This window comes from Sprattus sprattus, assembly GCF_963457725.1.
Source record: "Sprattus sprattus genome assembly, chromosome: 12".
NCBI lineage: Eukaryota > Metazoa > Chordata > Actinopteri > Clupeiformes > Clupeidae > Sprattus > Sprattus sprattus.
The window spans coordinates 27,814,531-27,834,867 of record NC_137910.1 but is presented as its reverse complement, the minus strand read 5'-3'; the positions used below and the strand labels follow the sequence as shown (position 1 = coordinate 27,834,867).

Genomic DNA, 20,337 nt, shown 5'->3' with positions numbered 1-20,337 from the left:
CGTTATACAAAAAATATTGTTGTATGTTACTAATAGCGCACACTTCTCACTTACATAAAAAAATGTGTTCGTGCTTTAGACAAGTAGCTAAAAGCATAAAGTAAAGTGCACGAAAAAGAAGAAAGGTAACTGAACACGTGATGCCGCCTGCAAATGACCTCATATCCTCTACAGATGCTGCGCTTCCTGCCTGGCGGAGGGAGGGAACCGTGCTGACGGCTGGGCTAGCGAGCTGAACGACAAGAAAGGTTTTCGGATAGAAAAGAGAGGGGAACGGGATCGGGATACCAACTTCCCGCAAGATAGCCAAACATTTTCAGTTTGCTATTACTTGTTTTGTGATTGTTTAATGCAATGTCGTCCAGTCGTCAGCTTAGTGAGAGCCGGGCCATCCCGACCAGAACGGTGTTGATCAGCGACACAACGCAGCTACCTCATGACTATTGCACCACCCCTGGAGGCACTTTATTTTCCACCACTCCGGGAGGTAATGCAAACATATGCTGATTTGTATATGTCGGGGAACTGGGGCGCGTTGTTCTGTCGATTGTCATGTTTAATTTGATTGTCTGCGCCCTCACAACAAGGTGGCCTGTGCCTGATGGTATACAACAAGCTTAGTCGCGTTCAAAACAAAAACAAAGCCTTGCGCCGTTGTCGGTTTAGAGAACCTGATTGGCCGAGCAGCAGCGCAGTGATTGAGAAGCATGATCTTTGCATTATAACAATGAGATTTATGACTGTACGATCTGGCTCTATGTTGTCATCCCTCCACTTGGCAGTTGTTTTGTGTTGATAATCTCCGTGTCGATTATGGTACACATCGTATGCCTTTTATCAAATGAAGTAAATTGACCAGGGTGGTTGCAACAGCGTTTGGCAGGTTTTGCGAAGCCAAAGTACTGTGAGGATGCGTAATTACTCCAACAGAAACAAGAATTGTGATCTGATGGGCCGCTAGCTGTAAACCAGTAAAACCGGATGCTGTGTTACGTCATTAACCTCTCAACTAGAACATGTCATAGCAGTTACACATTAGCTTTTTATTGCACTTTAAGTCGGTATTATAATATTAAGATTTTGTGGTCAAATCCATTCCCTATTATTTCATTTGGGCCTGTATTTAGTTTGAGCAGTCTAGTGGTGTGGCATTTTAACAGATAAAATCGAGCAATGAACTATTCATAAAAATCTAGGGTATTTACAAACGTGATGAGGTAATTTAATTCAGCTTGTTCATCTGCCTGAGTTAAACTTGAGATTGTTTTACACTGGCATCAAGTTAGTATGAAAACAGTAGTGCAGTGCACAGAAGCATAGACCATAGCAAAGCAAATGATAAAACCAGCCAACCTATTCAATCCCCACCTCCTTTCTCATTCATGTCTCCTTTCTCTGATTTTAAAGTCTCTATTCTCAACTCCATCTATCCATGCTATCGATCTATCTATCCCTCTCAGCTCTCTGGATATCACTCTATTTTGTCTTTTCGTCTACAGTCTCTTCACTCTTTTATTCCATTTACTTGCATATCATCTCTGTCTCATTCCCTCTCTCTTTTTAAACTCCAATATATGAAGCCAAGCATTTCACACACACACACCCTCTCTGTCTGAGCATGTATATCTTTCCCTATCCATCTAAACTTTTAAACACTCTCTCTCAAACTCGGTGCATCACTCAATTTTCTCACCTTGCCATCTTCACTATTACATTTTATTTGTCTGTCCCTCATTCTCTATCTTGCCATTTTCCCCCTAACTCCAACATATAAAGCCAAGCATACGCACCCTCTCTCTGTATCCCCTTTCCTTTCTGATTTACAACACTCTAGCAACAACGATGACTACCATAGCAACTCCTTAGCAACCAGCATAGCAACCACTTGAGTTACAATAGCAACCACATTGTCTACTATAGCAACACCCTAGCAACAACCTCAACTACCATGCCAACACCCTAGGAACCACCTTGACTACCATAGCAGCATGCTCGTGGCAACCATCTAAACAATAGCAACCACCTCATCTACTAAAAAAAGACCCTAGCAACCACCCTGATTGCCATAGTGACATCCTAGCAACCACCTGAACTACTATACAGCTTAGCAACCTTATTGCCATTGTGATGATAGCAACCATAGTAGATAGATAGTGACCACAGCAACTACCCCAACTACCCTAGCAACACCATAGGTAGGCCTACCTCCTTGACCACCATAGTGGCTACCTAGTCATTTGTCTTTACACACCTTTCTCTCCTCTTTACTGTTTCCTTCTCATTTGGCAGTTTCTGAATGCATTGAATTGCATTAAATATTGTAATCCTGTACTTAATTGTTGTTTTTTATGCTCTGCAAGCACTGGTATTTCCTCCAGGAAATACAAGTCTAGTTTTATTTCACTTTTTTGTAATTGCTTTGCAAGCACTCATGTTTCCTTCAGGAAATGCACATCTAGTTATAATTATTCCACTCATTTTTAGCACAGCTAAAACTCCCATGGGTTTTACCATGTCAATTCCATTGCAGCACAGAGGTCCATCCTTATGCTGTGTATGTGCGTTAATGCACAGCTTTTTGAAAGGCCCTCTCAATAGTTTAGCCATTTTAATAGCTTATTTTCCCATTGAAAATGAATGGACAGATTTAACTGTCTGTTATGGATGCAGGATCTGCATTTTGTTCGATTCAATGGTCGGGACACTTTTCAAAGTGGTAAGAGATAGCCTTCTTCATAAATGCTGACCTGAGTTAGCCAGTTGATCATATTAGACTTGCAGCACAAGCCAGTTCTGAAATCTCATTTGTTGCTGACTGCAATTTTCAATATTATCGTCTCTGGGAGAGACATTCTCCATTCCCCTTGGTGACGAGGTCAGATAACCTTCGCTGCTTTGCACCAACTTATCATAAACACTTAAGCCAGAGACATCTAGTATTTCTACAACCAAGATTCGCCCAGATTTGCAGCTGTAATTGTCAGATTAGCATGCCTGGATTAATTTAAATCGTACTTTTATTGTTCGGAAATAGGCAAAGGCTATGTTTTTAAAATACCGATGTTTGTCATATTGCTGGAAATATCCCAGTTGGCTTACTCTAGTGCTTTTTCACCTGCTCTGCCTAGACTATGGCAACAATCTGTACTGCTTGACTAGCAAATCACACCAGGCATTCTGACAAATAAATTAACATTTGGTCTGCTTTTGGTACTACGTATTTGCAAAAGGCTATACTGATCCATATCTGGGTGTAAATAGCTTTGACGTGGGAATGAGGCTGGTGAAAAGCTAAAAATATCAAAATTGCGTCCAATGTGAATCAAATCCTTATTAAATTCATGTATATTATATACATGAGTGAATAACTTTAACATAATTTTGTTGTTGTATCGACCTTTGGTGGTTTGTACACTACTCTTTATTTCTTTGATGCGTCTCTTTTCAGTACGCACACTGACTAAATAGAATTTGTGAAGGAGCACATAAAACATGATGTTCTTCAAACCTGAATCGAGTAATTGATGGCAAATCTGTAAAGTCTGGAATATAAAGACAATAACGTATTACATTCCCACAATCCATATGTTACTCTAAAAGCCCTAAAAGTCAGGAATACTACAAAGGTTGTTGCACTGTTTGAATAGATACGGAAAGCATTTTCTTTGCGTTGCATTGCATGTGTGTTTTACACTGTCGTCCATTTCCTTTATTGTGCAGGAACCCGGATCATCTATGATCGTAAGTTCCTGTTGGACAGACGCAACTCCCCCATAGCCCAGACCCCCCCAGCACACCTGCCCATCATCCCAGGGGTGACCAGCCAAAAAGTCCTGAATGAGAATAAGAAGAATGTGGCTAACAACATTAAAAACCATGACGCCAAGCCAGGTATAGATAAGCCTATTCTCTGTTGTTAAAGCAAATGTTGTTGTACCAGAAACATTTTCCATAATTACCCTCCAAAAGTTTTTCTGTGTGGTGACCAAGCTAAGCAAAAAAAAGATGCAGATGTAGTCTCTGCCAAGTTGTATTCCAATCAAGGAAAATATGCAGATGTAGTCTTTGCCAAGTTGTATTCCAATCAAGGAAAATATGTCAATGAGTGTCTGTTTCACAGTGTGTGAAATTGGGCCTTGATATGTTTATTGACCTTCTCTGGAAGCTGCTTTACCTTTTATATGCCTTGGTACTGTGTTGACTTAGATATGAAGCACTGCTCTAATGTCTTCTATGACCTTGTGTTATAGGTGAGGATGCTCAGTTTGAGATGGACATCTAAGCGAAGGAGAATCAAGATGAAGAACTAAGAAGAGTGAACCTGGTACATATGTGCCAGTGGCTTGGCTTGTAGAAACCAATGTCATGACCCCCCCTCAGCCATCTCCTTTAGCTCTCTCTTTAGCTGCCGGGTTCTGTAGAAACCAAGGGGATTTATGTTGACTTCTGTCAGGTTGCTGCAGGCCGGGAAAACTAATCTAGATGTTGTCTCCATCTCATTAGCTTTCAGGGCCTCTGCAGTTTACCTGCCACCTGGCCACAAACTAAGGGAATGGGTGACAAAAAGTGCCCAGAAGTAACGTTCAAGAAAAATCTGTTTTACTGTTATGGTCATTTTTTCTTTTTGCTAGAAAGCACTTTCTTTTCACATTGTTTTTTGTTAAGAGATGAGTGGATGAGTTGAGTGGAAATTTATGGTACACATTCATATTTTGATTGTCACATATATGTATTTGTAAATTGATCCCCAAAAATAGAAGACTATTCCCAAGACCCAGTACCCATAAATTCTGTTTTGTAGTCCGTTAAGGGTCTTTCAGGTGAGTTTGGGAGATCAGCATTAATCAGCTGTTCCATGGTCTATGAACAACAGCACATTCTTTTGTCATTCCAAGCCTGTTATGCCCATTACTCTCTGGTATGAGTTTGACATCTATATGTAGGAATATTCAGTTATTCATATTTGATTTAAGATGTTAGGCAATAAACCAAGTTAATCTCAGTTCAGATGTAATTCTAACAGGGCATTCTCCTCCCCTTTCATACCTGTGGCATGGTGACTATGGACCTTATACACATATTTGGGAATGGGGTGGAACTGTTTCATAAATTACAAAGAATGTGACTGAAGCCCCACTAGCCCCACTTGAAGAATATTGTTGTTATACTTTAAGTATCATCCTCACACATACTGTCATACATGTTAGGGGAAAAGGAACCTTTAAATTATTGATTGTTAAATCTGAAGACAATTCATGGGTGGTGGATTGAGTAACACACCAATGAGGTGGCACGAAGAGCTGGCCTTAAAATGCACTTAAAGTGTGTATGTGTATATATACAGTATATACTGTGTATATATATATATATATATATATATAGACTTTGACATGTTGAAAAGTGTTTTGATTATACTCAATGTCACATTAAAATCAGTTGAAAGCCAGATGAAAACTAATTTCTAAATTATATTCGAACTTTAAATACTGGGTCAGAGGTAGGAAAGCACTGAAATGTTGTCAGGTCATCTTTGCAAATTAATAGAATACTGAAAGACCACCAGTCAATTGGCAGTTGAGTAACTGAAGATAAAACAACTCCTATCACTGCAAACAGCTCTCTAGTGACCTGACACTGAAACATTTTGATTTGACTTGAAACTTGAATTTTTCCAACTCTCTATGCATTTGACCTTTTACTTTCCTATCACCTTTCTGTGTAGAAATCTATCCAGATGAATTCATTTGACCTCTTACTCCCCTATCACTTTTCTGTGTAGAAATCTATCCAGATGAATTAATTTGACCTCTAACTCCCCTATCACCTTTTTGTGTAGAAATCTATCCAGGTGAGTTTGAATTGAGTTCCTTTTTAAATACTGTATTGTTATATTGGAAAGAGGATCAAAGGAGGTCAAAGTGAAAGATGGCTTTGGTAAGACAGCCGTGTCTCCTTGACAGCGATCAACACATCACCATATGTGCTTTGTCTGATTTGTTTTCCACTTGCTGAGCGCTTTCTCTTCTTACACTTGTGCTAGGTGTCTTTCCCCATGCCTTACTTCACTGAGGAAGTTCATCTGTTAAGTTATGGCTTCTTTGAATTCCTCCCCAGAATTTCTTGTCTCACCTGCATCTTTTCTTCCTCCTTTGAGGCAAAGATCAAGCCATTCTTGTGTCTGTTATCTGATAAAATCTTTATATTTTTCAAGAATATTTTTTTTTGACAATATGTTTTTTTCCTGGTTACGATGAGTGTAATGTGATATTTTTTTAGTTTGTTGAATGATTGAAGTTTCTTGTAGCTCTTGTGTTAAGATTTCTACAAAGTATTTCAGTTATGATCCATCCAACACTTTATTATAAAATAAGAAGTCAAACAATATTCAGAATCTGTATTATTGGTCATCATTAGCCTAAAACATTGTGTGATTCCGCCATTTCAATCAAAATACTAAAGATGGGCCACTATGCTGAAGCAGATTCATTTTCTCTCTTTGTTTGGTAAATGAATAATCAGGTTAAATGTGTTTTGTTTCAGATTTCAGACTCAAGATCATTAGCTGCCTTGTGGGGTTTTTTCTTTTTGTTTTGGTCAGAAGTATCTGAGATGGGTTTTTGAAACATGCTAAGGGCCTGTAAACTCTCAAAGATTTTGTATCATGTCGCATATGAGATTAAAACAAATCTATTGTTTTTGTTCAAAGCCCTTAATTATCTTTTCATTTTCAATGAAACGCCAATGCCATTGGACACTGTTACACCAAGATCAATAAAGGTCCTTCATAACAGCCCCGTGTTTGGTATCATTTGAGTTAAGACTCCAGTTGCTATCTTCATATTGAGATCGGAACTCAGCCTTGCAAGAAACCTTTGTCAATATGGCACTGTCATCAGTGAGTAGGTGGAGGCATGTTGAGCCACGGCTAGTGATGCTACAGGTCTGTACCCTGAGAACTCTTGTGTTCACAATTTTAGATTTCTGTCCCTGCATCCTGTTGTGGTGTCTAGGGGGCTTTTGGACCCATTTTCAATGTTTACTAAAAGAGAAATGGATCATGTTATAATCAATCAGAGGTAATCAATGTGTGTTTTCTGTAGGTGAATGGCAAATGTGATGATATTTAATCACATGAAAAACAGATGCCCTCTAATGTCTGAAACTGCACACTCAGACACAGTTCCAACTATTTCTATTTGATGTATGAAAATCTGTCTTCTCCCTCATGTCCCCACCATGCTGAGTGAAATGTCTGGTGGGAACCTGAGTGGCACCTTTGTTAATAGATACGATCTGGAAGGGGTAAATTGCAACTATTGACCATAAATACTGTCTTTAATGCTTTTAGTTGACATCTGTTCAGTTTTTTACAGGAATCCTTATGTTCTAAATATCCTTATGTTGCTTTAAAAAAAAAAAAAACAATCTTATGGGTACAGTAGAACTGCAAACTACACAGGAGGGTTCAACTTCAATGACAATATTCCTATTTCTTGGCTTGTGTAGTACAGAATGAATCTACTGAATGATTTGAATGAAAATGGTGAAAAACATGTTATCATTAGTCACACTGCTGTAGGTTTTTCAAATATACTAAAATATAGTTGGAATTACAACCCTATAAACAACACTGAGATCAGTGCATTTAAAGGTTATTTCTCCCTGAGTCACCTCAGTCTCTTGGAGCCTGGTATTATCAAACTAAATGAAGGACTTGTGTGAAGAGTGACTGGTTGCTTGGAAACCCATGACAACAGGCTGTATTCACTGGAAATCTGCCTATAGGCCTAGTTTGAGCATGCAGTCCTTTTGTGACATGAAAGACATAGCCCCTTAGGAAGCAGTACTTAAAATAATGCCATAAATGCCACGTGCAGTTGCTAATATTTGCTTGAGGGTTTGTTTGTTCACCATGCTGGAGGAGGATTCATGGCATATGTGGGATGCCAAAGAGGTGTTTATATAAACAACAGGACAGTATGTGGAGAGGAAGGGAGTCTTCAGGATAAACTGCCGAGCTAAAAATGGCCTCCAACCATGATTATATTCATTAAGTAAGTGGTGACTATTCTACAGGACTGCCCACCTTCCCTCATAGACGAATAGTGCATTGATGTGTTACAGCGATGACTAGGTTAAATAACAATATGCACATGATCTGGCGCTGTGAGCATTAAAGCCATGCATGCCCCTCTTGCCCCTTTAAACCTATGCTGTGATAGAGTAAATGGATTATGTTTAGATTATATTTAAACCTATGGCTGTGATAGAGTAATGGATTATGTTTAAATTATATTTTTGTCTCCCATGTTTTTTCCACAGGGACAGTTTGGACTTTGATGACAGGGGATAATGTTTTAACGCAATTTCTTCTGTGTGTGAGAATCATGGACACAGGGTAAAATACTGAACTCTGAAATATGAACCTGTCTCATGCCAGTTTTACTTATCATAGATACATAAAAAATGTTCAGCTATGTTACATTCTCATGCAATATCAACATAATCCATCTGTTGCATCTTTAGATATAGATGTATTAACACCAATACATTCATTATATGTGGAAACACTTACTCATGTTCAGGCGCCCTTTAAAATGAACAGACCCTTGTCATGCAAACTATTGATTTTGAGAGTGTGGTGAGTATATGCTTAGGGTCTGCTGTTTTTTTACATGGTCTGTTGCCAGGAGATTGAGTGGGTGATTGGCCAGGCGTGTGTGTGTGTGTGTGTGTGTGTGTGTGTGTGTGTGTGTGATGGAAAGAGAGAGAGAGAGAAGTTCTCAAAGAGTCCTCCCACACATCCTCTCATCGCCCCAGTCGTCTGTCTGTTGAGGAGACGCACAAGTGAGGTGGCTCTGTCAGGTTCTAGCCCTCTGTGGGAGCTCACTTGTGAGGAGGGAGAGCAGAGGACCATGTCTCAGTGAGTCTCCACTCCAGCGGCCGCTTCCACTGTTAACCTTGCTCAGCTGGCACGCACAACCACAGGGCAACTGGATGGTCGAAGATAGAGCAGAGAGCCAGGTGATGTACCTCTCCAACCCCATCTTCTCTCTCTCTCTCTCTCTCTCTGAATTGATTTATAATGTCTGATGAACTGCCAGCATTTTAAGTAATATTGAAATGTTCACTTTTCTTGTCTGCTAGAATTGAAATGACTTTATTTGAGTGTTCTTGAGGTTTGATCCGGATTGAGACTGGGCCCTGAGTTTGTGACACATATTAGTACATTTTAACATGTTAATGAATGCTAATACATCAGGTTGTGACTTTTTTTGAAACTGTAGACCTAGAATATGTGTCTTTATTAAGTGATATAACAGCAAACCCCTAGCCACAGGTCTTCATGTAATCAACATTCATGGCCATAAATAAAAAATGTATCAAAATGAAAAATCACCACTTTTGCTGCACTTACTTCAGTGAGCCGGTCTCACCATAATACATCCTAGGACCTAGCATGTCAGGGCGATTCCTGCCCATATACTGTCCATTCCAAGGGACAGGACTGGAGATCAGATTTGGAAGTCCACCGTCACCAGGGAAATCTTTTTCCAGGCCTCTGGTTTCTCAGTGATCATCAGACTATAAACTGAAAGTTACAACAAGCTGCATATGCCTCCAGAGGCTAATATATTTACTTATATACCCGATAAATATATTCAATCTTGTTACATGACTGAGAATTCATTACATTTATTTGTCATTTTGCTACATTTTGCATTTCACAAGATACTTGCAGCGCAGTCTGATACAACAAGACACAACAATGCATTCTGATACAACAAGACACAACGATGCAGTCTGACACAACAAGACACAACAATGCAGCCTGCGATTCAATCCAATACACTTTTTGGCAAATTCAACTAATTTCTCCTCATGGTCTGTTCTGTTCAGTTCTGTGAGCTCAAAGTAAATACTCTGGTGGTTGTACACAGTCCTGGTGTATTGTTTTGCTGTTGAGCTCAAATATATACAACCTTTTGCCAGAATTGCGTACTGTACCTTTAAGTATTTATATCTTTAACTTCTATAGCCTGGTACGGGGCATTTGGGGGTTGATCTGTGGTGTGTTCTGTGAGAAGGCTCTCCCTTTGAATACTTCATCCAACCCACTCTACCGTCAGGCTGCTAGATGTCCCCACTGGGGTTGGGCCATGGGAAAAATAAGAAGGCAGAGATATAGTGTGAGACAAAGATCAGACAGACAGACAGACAGACAGACAGACAGACAGACAGACAGACAGACAGACAGACAGACAATCTCTGCATCTCTCTGTACTTTTTTTCAGTACTTCAGCTCATTCTGTCTGATGCTTTAGTTTGTGACAGAACTATGGAATACATCAAGACATCTATCCTCATATAATAGAAATACTGCATTTAGATTTGTTTAAAAAGGACACTGGAAGATGGATGAAACGAAGAAAAAACAACCAAGGCAAAATGGGAGAACAAAGAACTCAACCGTGGAATCGTAAGACAGACAAAGTTTATGATCATTCAGTTGCTCCAAACAAATAGTGCATCAGTAAAAAGCCATGTAGATGCTTGATAATATTTGCCATTGGCCTTCACTTAAGTATTTTTTCAAACCAATCCTCTCTGCTCGCTGTTGAAGTCGTTGCTGTTCTTTTCCTTTCACCCTTCAATGCTTTCAAAGTGGCAGCTCGCTCCACTGGAGAGGCCCACTCTCACTCCCACTGCTCCAGTGACTCATAGCTGAGCGCTGCACGGTGGTTTTGTCCACAGTATGATGTAACATTGTCATGGTGGAGAGGGGGAAGAGGGACATCAGAGTGTCAGTACTGATATTGCATTTATCCATGCCATGGGTCTGGCACATTATGTCAGTTCTGTTCATTGTTGTTTGTTTGACATTTTTGACAAATTTAACTAACAATTAATAGAACAAAACTCAAAATGCAAACCGTTTCTCTGGGAGACAACCTTGTTGAAAGTGCTGAATGATCAGGATGTCCACTATTAATGAATTAGGACGCCTGCCATGTTTAGGACTGTTTCTAAATGTGTCTTTGTTCATCAGGACATGCATTATGGGCACAACTGCCAGTGCAGCACCGCAGTCATTCACCTCTTCCAGACGGGAAAAAGGCATCATCCTACATGGCAACGGCATGGCAACAGACAGACCCTCCCCTAGCAACAGCTCCCCTCAGATGGTCAGCTTCCTGAACAGCAAGGCCAAGACCATCATCACCAACAAAGTAGCCCCAGTATTCATCACGTAAGTGTCTCATCACATCAAGTCACTCATGAGAGCTGGAGAGACATTCAGAACTCAACCTGTACCATGTGACAGGATTGGAGTAGAGTCAGGATGCCCAAAGGTCATTCGACATCAGCAAATGACAAACAGCAAGCGTCTCCAAGCCAATTTCTAGGCATACTGATAGATAACGTGGCCGCATAGATCTCAATCAATGAAGTTACCACTACAGCTAAATAGAACTGATCAGGGTCAGTGCCATCTTGTGGGAGACATGTGGAAGTCTGAGGACAGATAATGTCTTTAAAATATATATGACCTCATTCAATGGGAACATTATTATGCCTTTAGATGCCTTATTATTATATCTTTTGATTGCATTATTATTAATCTATTAATTACCATTAAAGAGAAGTCACAGATGTTCAATTCAACTTGTTTTTGGATTCTTCTCATTCTCATGGACATGGCTAACTGTGTTAACAGGTATAATTGTAGAGTGGAGTTCCAGATGCATGATGACCTTCTCCCAGCCAACTACACAGTGGGCAGAGTGTCTGACACCATGCCTGAACATTACCTCGTGTTGGTAAGGTCATGAGATGCACTTGTTTTAAATATGTGATGTGAAGTGTGTAAATCCAAGATAGATCAAACTACCTATAATCTACACATGTTCAGTAGCTTAAAAGAAGCTGCCCTTGTGCCTCAAGCTTCACCCAAAAAAGGAGAGAGAAAATAGAGAAATCATAGTAACTGATGTGACCAGGAAAAATGTCCTTGAGTATTCCCACAGTATTCACTTATATCAACTGTATAGATGATTAGCAAGAGTACCTTGCTGTTGAATTGTGTTAGTGTATGCTTTTAAAGACATTTAGAAGAGGTCAAATATTCCAACAACTACTTAGAATGACAATACCCATAGAGAGAATGTCCCACTTCTCCTGTGCTCTGTCTCTCCTCTCCAGGGGGAATATTTTATAGTTCAGGATGTGGACAGTAGAACAGATGTCTTAAACACCACAGGAAGCTACGGGGCCCCAAACTTCCGCAAGGCTCAAGGGGACTCCCCCATCTATGGCATGGGCCAACCCAGTCTGAATGGTTTCAATCAGGTCCTCCAGAGACTCCAGAGAGCAGGTCATGAGGTCAGTACTGTTTAGTTTTGTAAATGCATGCAGTAAGGTGGACAGAATGTTCTGGAAAGCAACACAAGACATGACCCTTTTGTTCAGTTTTATTCCTCATGGTTTCCAAATATAATTTTCACCTCCATGCAATTCCAAAAAGGAGATTATTTTCTTCTGCGTCCGGGAGGAGCCAGTTGTATTTTTACGCGGGGAACAGGACTTTGTGTCCTACACGCCCAGGAGAAAGGAGAACCTGCACGAGAACCTTCATGATCTGAGGGAACTCACACCAGAGCATCTGGAGCTGACCATTAGGAAAGAGGTGTGAGGCCATCCAATGGTTTATAACCGTTTCCATTTGTCTCCTCAAACACAGCCTGCTTTATGACATAATGCCACGGTCTGTAGGCATGGACTTCCTCTCTTTGAGTGCTATAGTCCACAGAATTAAATGCAGTCACATGTGTAATGGGGTCTGCACAATGCTTTGAAAATGACACACATTTTCTTTGTTTCATTTGCAGTTGTGTGACTTTGCAAAACTGAGTCAGAACGCATTCTGTGTCTATAATGACATTGAAGTTGAACACTTTAAAGACGAGCCCCATATTGTATCCATTCTGTCAGAGGAGGATATCCATGTCACTGAGGAGGTCTACAAACGAGCCTTGTTTGCTCTACCCTCTTACAGGTGACACAAACATGGGTTCAAAAACATATCAAACTTTTTTCTGAAATGATATGTTGGTTAAGACCATCTTAGTGTGACTTTACCCCATCGTATGCCACAGGTATTATCGCCTACCACTGCCAATGGAAGGAGCCCCTCTAGAAGAGACTTTTGATGCCTTCATCAGTGTGTTACGGGTATGACTGTTCCAGACATACATTTTTTAGCCAAGGAAGTTGCTTAATTTTTATAACAATGTGTGGTTCCTTTCGTGGAGTTATCTTTCTTTGATGACCAATTGTCTTCAAATGTCTTAACAAATGTAATGGTGTACATCTTCAAAGCCTGAGCTGTTCCATGTTGCCCTCAGGAGACCTCCAGCCTGGCTCCTCACAGAGACCCCTGCAGACCTCTGCCATGTCTGCTCTTCAGCTGTCACGTGGGGGTCGGACGCACCAACCTGGGCATGATCCTGGGTGCATTGGCCATGCATCATCTGAAGGGAGCCCCCAAGCAAGCTATGTAAGATTCTTGTGTAATTGGATTTTACATTACAGATGTCACCGCAGCTTACACATGTGTACACATCTGTCCCATTCTGATGATAGAAAAATGCATTTGATGTTGTTCACTTCCCACCAGGTCAGAGAGGACCCAAGACAGACCTGAGTTTCAGATCATAAAGATGTTAACCACTAGACTTCCAGAAGGTCAGCAGATCCTGGAAGAGGTGTGGACTTTCCTGTGCCTATGGAAGCAGGGTGAACTAGTCCCTTTGCCGCTGCAAACATGCTTACCATTATTGAAAACAGAACTACACTTTGGCTCATTTACTTCCACAGTAGGCAAACAAATGTAAGCTGTTTGTTGTTCTCAACAGGTGAACACTGCAATTGCTTTGTGTTCAGAGATGCACAACATAAAAGAATCAATCTATGAAAACAAGAAAAAACTGCTGGGGATTGGAGAGGATTACCAGATTCAGGTAAGGTCATCACACTGGGGGATTGGAATAATGGTCTCTTCCTGGTTCACATCCGTGCTGCTGTAACCAATACACCTCGCCTTTGTTGACACATGTCCCTGAAAGGGGAATATAAATCACAACCAAGCGCTCCAGCTTCAGGCTAACAAGTTTAAGATTCACATTTCAAGGACATAATCATTTCGGTCACGTTGATGAGATAACAAAACTGTCTTTTCTGGCCCTCTGTATCTCGGGTATATTTGGTTTGTTATGGTTTGCAATCTCCATTTCAGGGTCATGTGACAACAAATCAGAAGTGTCTGAGGTTTAGTTAGGTAAGGAAAATGACGGAGGTTTTTGTGTGCCATGGTCATACGTGATAAGAATTCAAATGTGTGTTTCTGATGCACAGGGGAACAGCACAAAAAGATATTTTCTTCAAAGGACACTTCAGAGCCTCGAGTGTTACTTTTACCTGATAGTCTTTAATGCCTATCTTCATGAGCAGGTATTCCCCAATTCGTCAACTCTTGCTATATCAAATTTAATATTCATAAATTCACATAAAACTAAAATCTCTCTCTCTGTCTATCTGTCTGTCTATCTACCCATCTATCCTCTTCAAATAGTATCCCTTGGTGTTTGCAATGAACTTCAGTCAGTGGATGTGCTCTAATGCATGGATCTACCGCCTGCTAGCTGCTATCGATCTGTCTGAGCTCTCTGCACCAGCAGCCCTCATCACAAGGGGGACCAGGATACTGGTGAGGATCAACTTCAAAGGCGGTTATACGAGCACACATGTGGAACCCCTCCTGAGCAATACATCCCCCACACGCCATTTAAAGACTATATTAAATGTGCAGTTGCCTTCAGTAATGTGATGAATGTGATACATTTACAAGTGAACCACAATATATGCTCTGTAAATAACCTCTATATGGCCCAGGAATGTAATGGATCAAATCACACAGGCAAATACATCTCACTGTTTAAGAAGTGGGAAAAGTCAGTTGAATGCAGTTGAGCCGAGACATCATAAAGGAAACGTTTACGTTTACAAATGGAGCCCAATGTTTTACTTTATTGCCAGATAACTGTAGTATAACTGAGAGTGATGTGCTTTAAAAATGATGTCCTGCACCTGAACTCTACTGTAACCCCAATTACGCCAATTACAGGAACCCCTGCTCAAGGTGTTGCTATTTATGAGCTGCACCAGCTGCTGAAGAGGCAAGACACCACCTGTGCCCTGGTGTGTTTACATATTCACTCATTCTTTTAATAGGTAGCAAGTGAATATCTAGCGCCAGACATCCTGAGTACAGCCAAGGAGATGAAAGTGTCCAACTTCAGGCGGGTCCCCAAAATGGCTGTGTACGGCATGACCCAGCCTGGCTCTGAGGTAGGATTATATACAAACATCTCTATGCAAACACAAAGCAAAGGCCATGTGCTGTTCCACACATTCAGGCCTGCTGTGTGGCTTACTTTGGGCCCAGGGACAAGATGATCTCCAAGCACATTTGCACATTTCTTTATTGCACATCTCTTTACACTGGGGATGTAATGTTTCAGACTGACAAAGCATCAGATTTGTTGTTAAGTGACAGGGTGATGACTGCCTTGCCTTTGTTTCAGGCTCTGTCTGCAGTGCTGTCCTACCTGACGGAGCAGAGGAAGCATGCCCACCTGCTGTGGGTCAACCTGCAGGAGGAGCTGGTGGTGGAAGGCAATGGCCAGGTGTTCATCCCACGAGAACCCAACTGTCTGGAGAAGCCCATCAGAGTCTGCACACAAAACCCACACCAGCTCCAGGTGACATCTCTATGAATCTCTCACAAATTAGTTAGATTTCAATAAATAGCCTACACCTGGCCAATCTTTTATACATGGCAAAACCACTTTGCTAACTTAATACCATAAGCTAGATCCTAAGTGCAAACATGGCTAGGTCAGTGCAATGCTCCCAAACACCACATGATACATGTAGTTCATGCGTGACGGACAACATGCTTGTTTCTTTGCTTATCACCCCTCAATTATTGCCCTAGGTGTTACTTTGCAATGTAACTCATCAGCTTTGTGTCCCAGGAACTGGAGCGAACCCTAGCAGAGGAGATCCTGCGCTCTGAGCAGTGGCTGGAGGTGATGTTGGAGCAAGAGAGGCAGATGAGGATGTTTAAGAGCTGCCACACACTGCAGGAGATCTTCATGCAGCAGGGCAGCACACACACAGGCCTCAGCTTCAGACGCATCCCCCTGGCAGACCACTGTGCCCCACACGAAGAGGCATGTAGCCTACTCACAAGTCATACACACACTTAGGAAGTTAGTCTCACATAAGGAGGCATGTACTCACAAGTAATACACACACAGAGGAAGTTAGTCTGGCATGAAACCAAAAAGATGTTGTATGTTATACTGTTGTGGGTGATGTGCTTTCTTGTAGAGTATTCATTTGCTCAGAGCACATTGTAACTATTGTATCGTAATGCCTTCTGTTGTTTACCCCCAAATTTGATTTGGTATCCACTTGTTCTGGATGTTTCAGTAATCCAATAAATCCACTGAGCGGGGATTGGCCCACCCAGCTTCACCAGGGCCCCTTTAGCCAGCATTATTCCAAGCAGACTTGGGTTATTCGAAACAGGCCTTCATGGCAACCGTAGCGGCCCGGCTAGAAATGTATCCACCATACGTCACCCTATTTGGCAATCCCATACTTTGTCTGTTACCACCTCCTGCGACGAGGAAAAGGGGAAGGACTTTGGGAGTAATGATTCCTAATTTTGAAACAGAACTCTGAATCTAATATGACTCTCCTGATCTGTCAGGATAAAGACCAGGGTTGCCCCTCTCTTAACCCTTCTTTGTTAACAGATATTTTCTTTTTTAAAGGTCTTTGATGAGCTGTTGGAAGCCATGAAGAGCTCCTTAGCTGAGGACCCGGCCTCTGCTTTTGTCCTCAGCTGCCACAACGGCAAAGACAGGACCACCACCGCCATGGTCATCACCACCCTCACCTTGTGGCACTTCAACGTCAGATCTGGTTTCCCTTCACAACATTACCATTGTAATCATTATTAGATATACTGCCATTTACAGATATTATCATAAATTCCATCAACCTTTTTTGTGTAGGGCTTCCCTGATGTAGTGGAGGAACTGATTGTGAGCATCCCCGACGCTAAATACACAAAAGGAGAGTTTGAGGTAGCCCAACACTCCAATAATCATTGCTTTAGTGATCTGCCTCCATGAACCACATAGAACTCATCTTACTTGTTTGTCTTACAGTGAGCAAAGTACAGTATATCTGCACATTATGGTGCACTTAAAATCTACCTATTTTTTTTACAATTTGAGAAGGCCTTATTAGAAATACAGATATAGATTACCTCAATCTTGTGTGTGTGTGTGTGTGTGTGTGTGTGTGTGTGTGTGTGTGTGTGTGTGTGTGTGTGTGTGTGTGTGTGTGTGTGTGTGTGTGTGTGTGTGTGTGTGTGTGTGTGTGTGCGTCCGTGCATGCGTGCGTGCGTGCATGCTCGTGTGTGTGTTTGTGTGTGTCTGTGTGTGTGTGTGTGCAGGTGGTGATGCAGATTGTGAGGCTCCTGCCCCAGGGCCATCAGATGAAGAGGGAGGTGGACATGGCCCTGGACGTTGTGAGTGAGACCATGACGCCCATGCATTACCACCTTAGAGAGATCATCATCTGTGCCTACAGACAGGTGGGACAATATGGATCAAAAACATTTGAACATTCACTTTTGTAAGATAAAAAATTAGATTCATAAATACATTTCCATTCTTGCTATTAGATTTTAGACTAGATTATAGTCATCGCTAAGTATTCTTTAGTCTGGATTTCAATTTCCTTTTTGGTTAATCATCAATGAATTTTGTTGGATGAGTTTGTTGCAGTCTCAGTTGCATCTCAAGGAGGTAGGCCAAACCCAATAGGGGATACTGCATGAAGGGTTCTATTGAGGCCATCAGATGTCAAGTACAGTTTAGAAAATGTCCATTTCATACATATCACAAAATCAATAAAGGTGAATAGAAATGGTCTTTCTGGTCTTGTTCTAGTCTAGTGGATCCAGTGGTATGGGTCAGTTTGAAGTGGCATAAAACCTTGTGTTAACGTGTCAAAAGAAATACTAGTATATTTTTGAAGGTGATGTATGTTTTTGGAGGTCAAAAATAGAAAGATACAAGATGCATATGGCAATGTCATTGACATACATAGCAGATTAGCAGGTCATAACAAAATAACCATAGTTTAGCTTTAAATACACTTCACAGGCAGGAACTATGACATTTTTAGAGGAATTTTTATCTATCTACATTTTAGAGGAGACTATTTACCTTCAGTTGACACATTTCGCCTCAGGAGAGTACAAATAAACACTCTCACTGACTAATATCTGCCATTTCTCCTTCCTGTTAACAGGGTCTGGCATGTTTATTGTCTGCAATGTAAACACAAGCTGAAGTACCACAGAGTGGTTTATAATGTCTCCTTTTATAGCAGTTTAATGGCACATCACCTGGCTATGGTGAAGACTGTAGTATTTGTGGAATGAGAAGGAATAACTCATGTGGGAGTGTCAGAAGGGCAATGAATTACACTTGTTAATAGCAACCTCTCCACTACAATAAGGTACTCCTTTTGTTCTAAAATAGTACATTTTAATGAAACTCCAAGGGTTTGCAGAACAAGAGAAGAATGATTGCTGCTTTCTGTGCCGACAAAAAACTGTTTTAAGGGAATGTTCTTCAAGGAACTGTTAGGTAATAAAGGCAGTTCATGAAATCTACAGATTTTTTATTTTATTTTATTTTTTCCTTAGATCAAAGCTGCAAAGACAGAACAAGAGTCTCAGGTTTTGCGGCTGAAAAGTCTCCAGTACCTTGAACGCTACATTTACCTCATCCTCTTCAACACATACCTCCATCTGGAGAAGAAGGACTCCTGGAGACGACCATTCAGTACATGGATGTACCAGGTGGCCTGTATATCTTTCTTTAAAAAGACATTTTATGTACCACACCATGCAATTTGTTTGTTTGAATCTGTTTAAACATGGTCTTTATATACAAAATCCTTATAAAGCATGTTGTGAGACTGTCAATGCTGACTGATTGGCAATATTGAACAGTGAGTCCTTTCTTTACTTCCCACAGGTTGCAGCCAGAGCAGGAGTCTTTGTCATTCTCAACCAGCTGGGTTTCTCTGAGAGTGACAAGCCCAAGGACATGTCACTGGCCAGTCTCCGTTGCCGCTGGCGACAGCACCCTGCTCATACACTGCCTGTTCGTGGAGAGCTCATATGAAGAGGGCGGGCGGCTGCACTCACTCTGACAATAATGCATAATTAACCTTTTGCCATGTCTCTGTGAATTACCATTTTACCTTCCTTTTACTATTTCAATACTAATTAAATCAGTTTGAATTTCAGTTGGGTTACTTTCTCTTGTCTGACTTTGAGAATTATTTATTATCTCCCAAAAAAAAAATCATATTTGTTTACAGTAATTATGGAGAAGAAATATAATCCAAAACTATACATAAATTATTGCATTACCAAGAGGTTGTCCCATAACACATCTACAAAACATTATACATGCTTGCTTGGCTAAGCAAAAAGTGTTATTTAACAGAGTTTCATCATTGTATATCCTGAATTATATCAAGGACGTCTTGTAACTCGTCTTTAACACTGTGTGACTGAAGTGCATATACTGCTCATCTGAGCGTATGAATGCGGTGTTACTGAGCGTTGTTAATGCGGTAGTAGGCCTACCTTTACAACCATGCTTTTCATTAGCCATCCCACATAGCCCACACTGATGATTTCAGTAAACTTTCAGTGTACCTATTAGCGCAATTAGGACACTGTATGCACAGTTGATTCCTTACTTACAGAACTTAATCATTAGTAGTAGCCTAGTAGTATTGGCCTTATTAGGTTTCCTCCGATACCTATTGTATCTGTTAGTATTATTCTGTTAGTACCATGGGAGTCAATGGCAGCCCCTAGAACCATATGGTAACTTTTTGTGAAATTTGGCACACATTAAGGACAGTCCCTTCTTCACTCACACCAAGTTTCATGGCTCTCATGACACCACTCTAGCGCCACCAACAGGTCAAAGTTGGACTTTTGTAACACACGCAACTTTTGAACCGTATGACCGATATTCAAAAATGAGGTACCATTGGATTCCCCTAAACACACCCTATGGCGTCAATTTCCGGTAATATAGATTTTCCGCTATTTCCGGTTTTATCAAAAACCTTTGAAAGCCTACTCCTCCTACAATTTTTGGC

At 40.9% G+C, this 20,337-nt stretch overlaps 2 protein-coding genes across 2 annotated transcripts; both read left to right on the top strand.

Moving 5' to 3' along the window:
* The first annotated feature begins 194 nt into the window (after positions 1–194).
* Positions 195–6,790, top strand: eif4ebp2 (eukaryotic translation initiation factor 4E binding protein 2). Its single transcript, XM_080848894.1, has 3 exons — positions 195–487; positions 3,721–3,891; positions 4,251–6,790. Exons 1-3 carry the CDS (start codon positions 355–357, stop codon positions 4,280–4,282), a joined length of 336 nt encoding a protein of 111 aa, XP_080705020.1. The 5' UTR covers positions 195–354; the 3' UTR covers positions 4,283–6,790.
* Positions 6,791–11,060: 4,270 nt separating this feature from the next.
* pald1b (phosphatase domain containing paladin 1b) lies at positions 11,061–19,340 on the top strand (the record flags this gene model as incomplete). The annotated part of the gene is made up of 19 exons (XM_080849169.1): positions 11,061–11,251; positions 11,720–11,822; positions 12,205–12,384; positions 12,527–12,688; positions 12,891–13,057; positions 13,158–13,233; positions 13,407–13,558; positions 13,679–13,766; positions 13,917–14,021; positions 14,416–14,511; positions 14,633–14,767; positions 15,292–15,408; positions 15,645–15,821; positions 16,098–16,295; positions 16,905–17,045; positions 17,148–17,219; positions 17,594–17,734; positions 18,857–19,012; positions 19,191–19,340. The coding sequence occupies 19 exons, from the start codon at positions 11,061–11,063 to the stop codon at positions 19,338–19,340; spliced, it is 2,607 nt and encodes an 868-aa protein (XP_080705295.1).
* Positions 19,341–20,337: the final 997 nt, after the last annotated feature.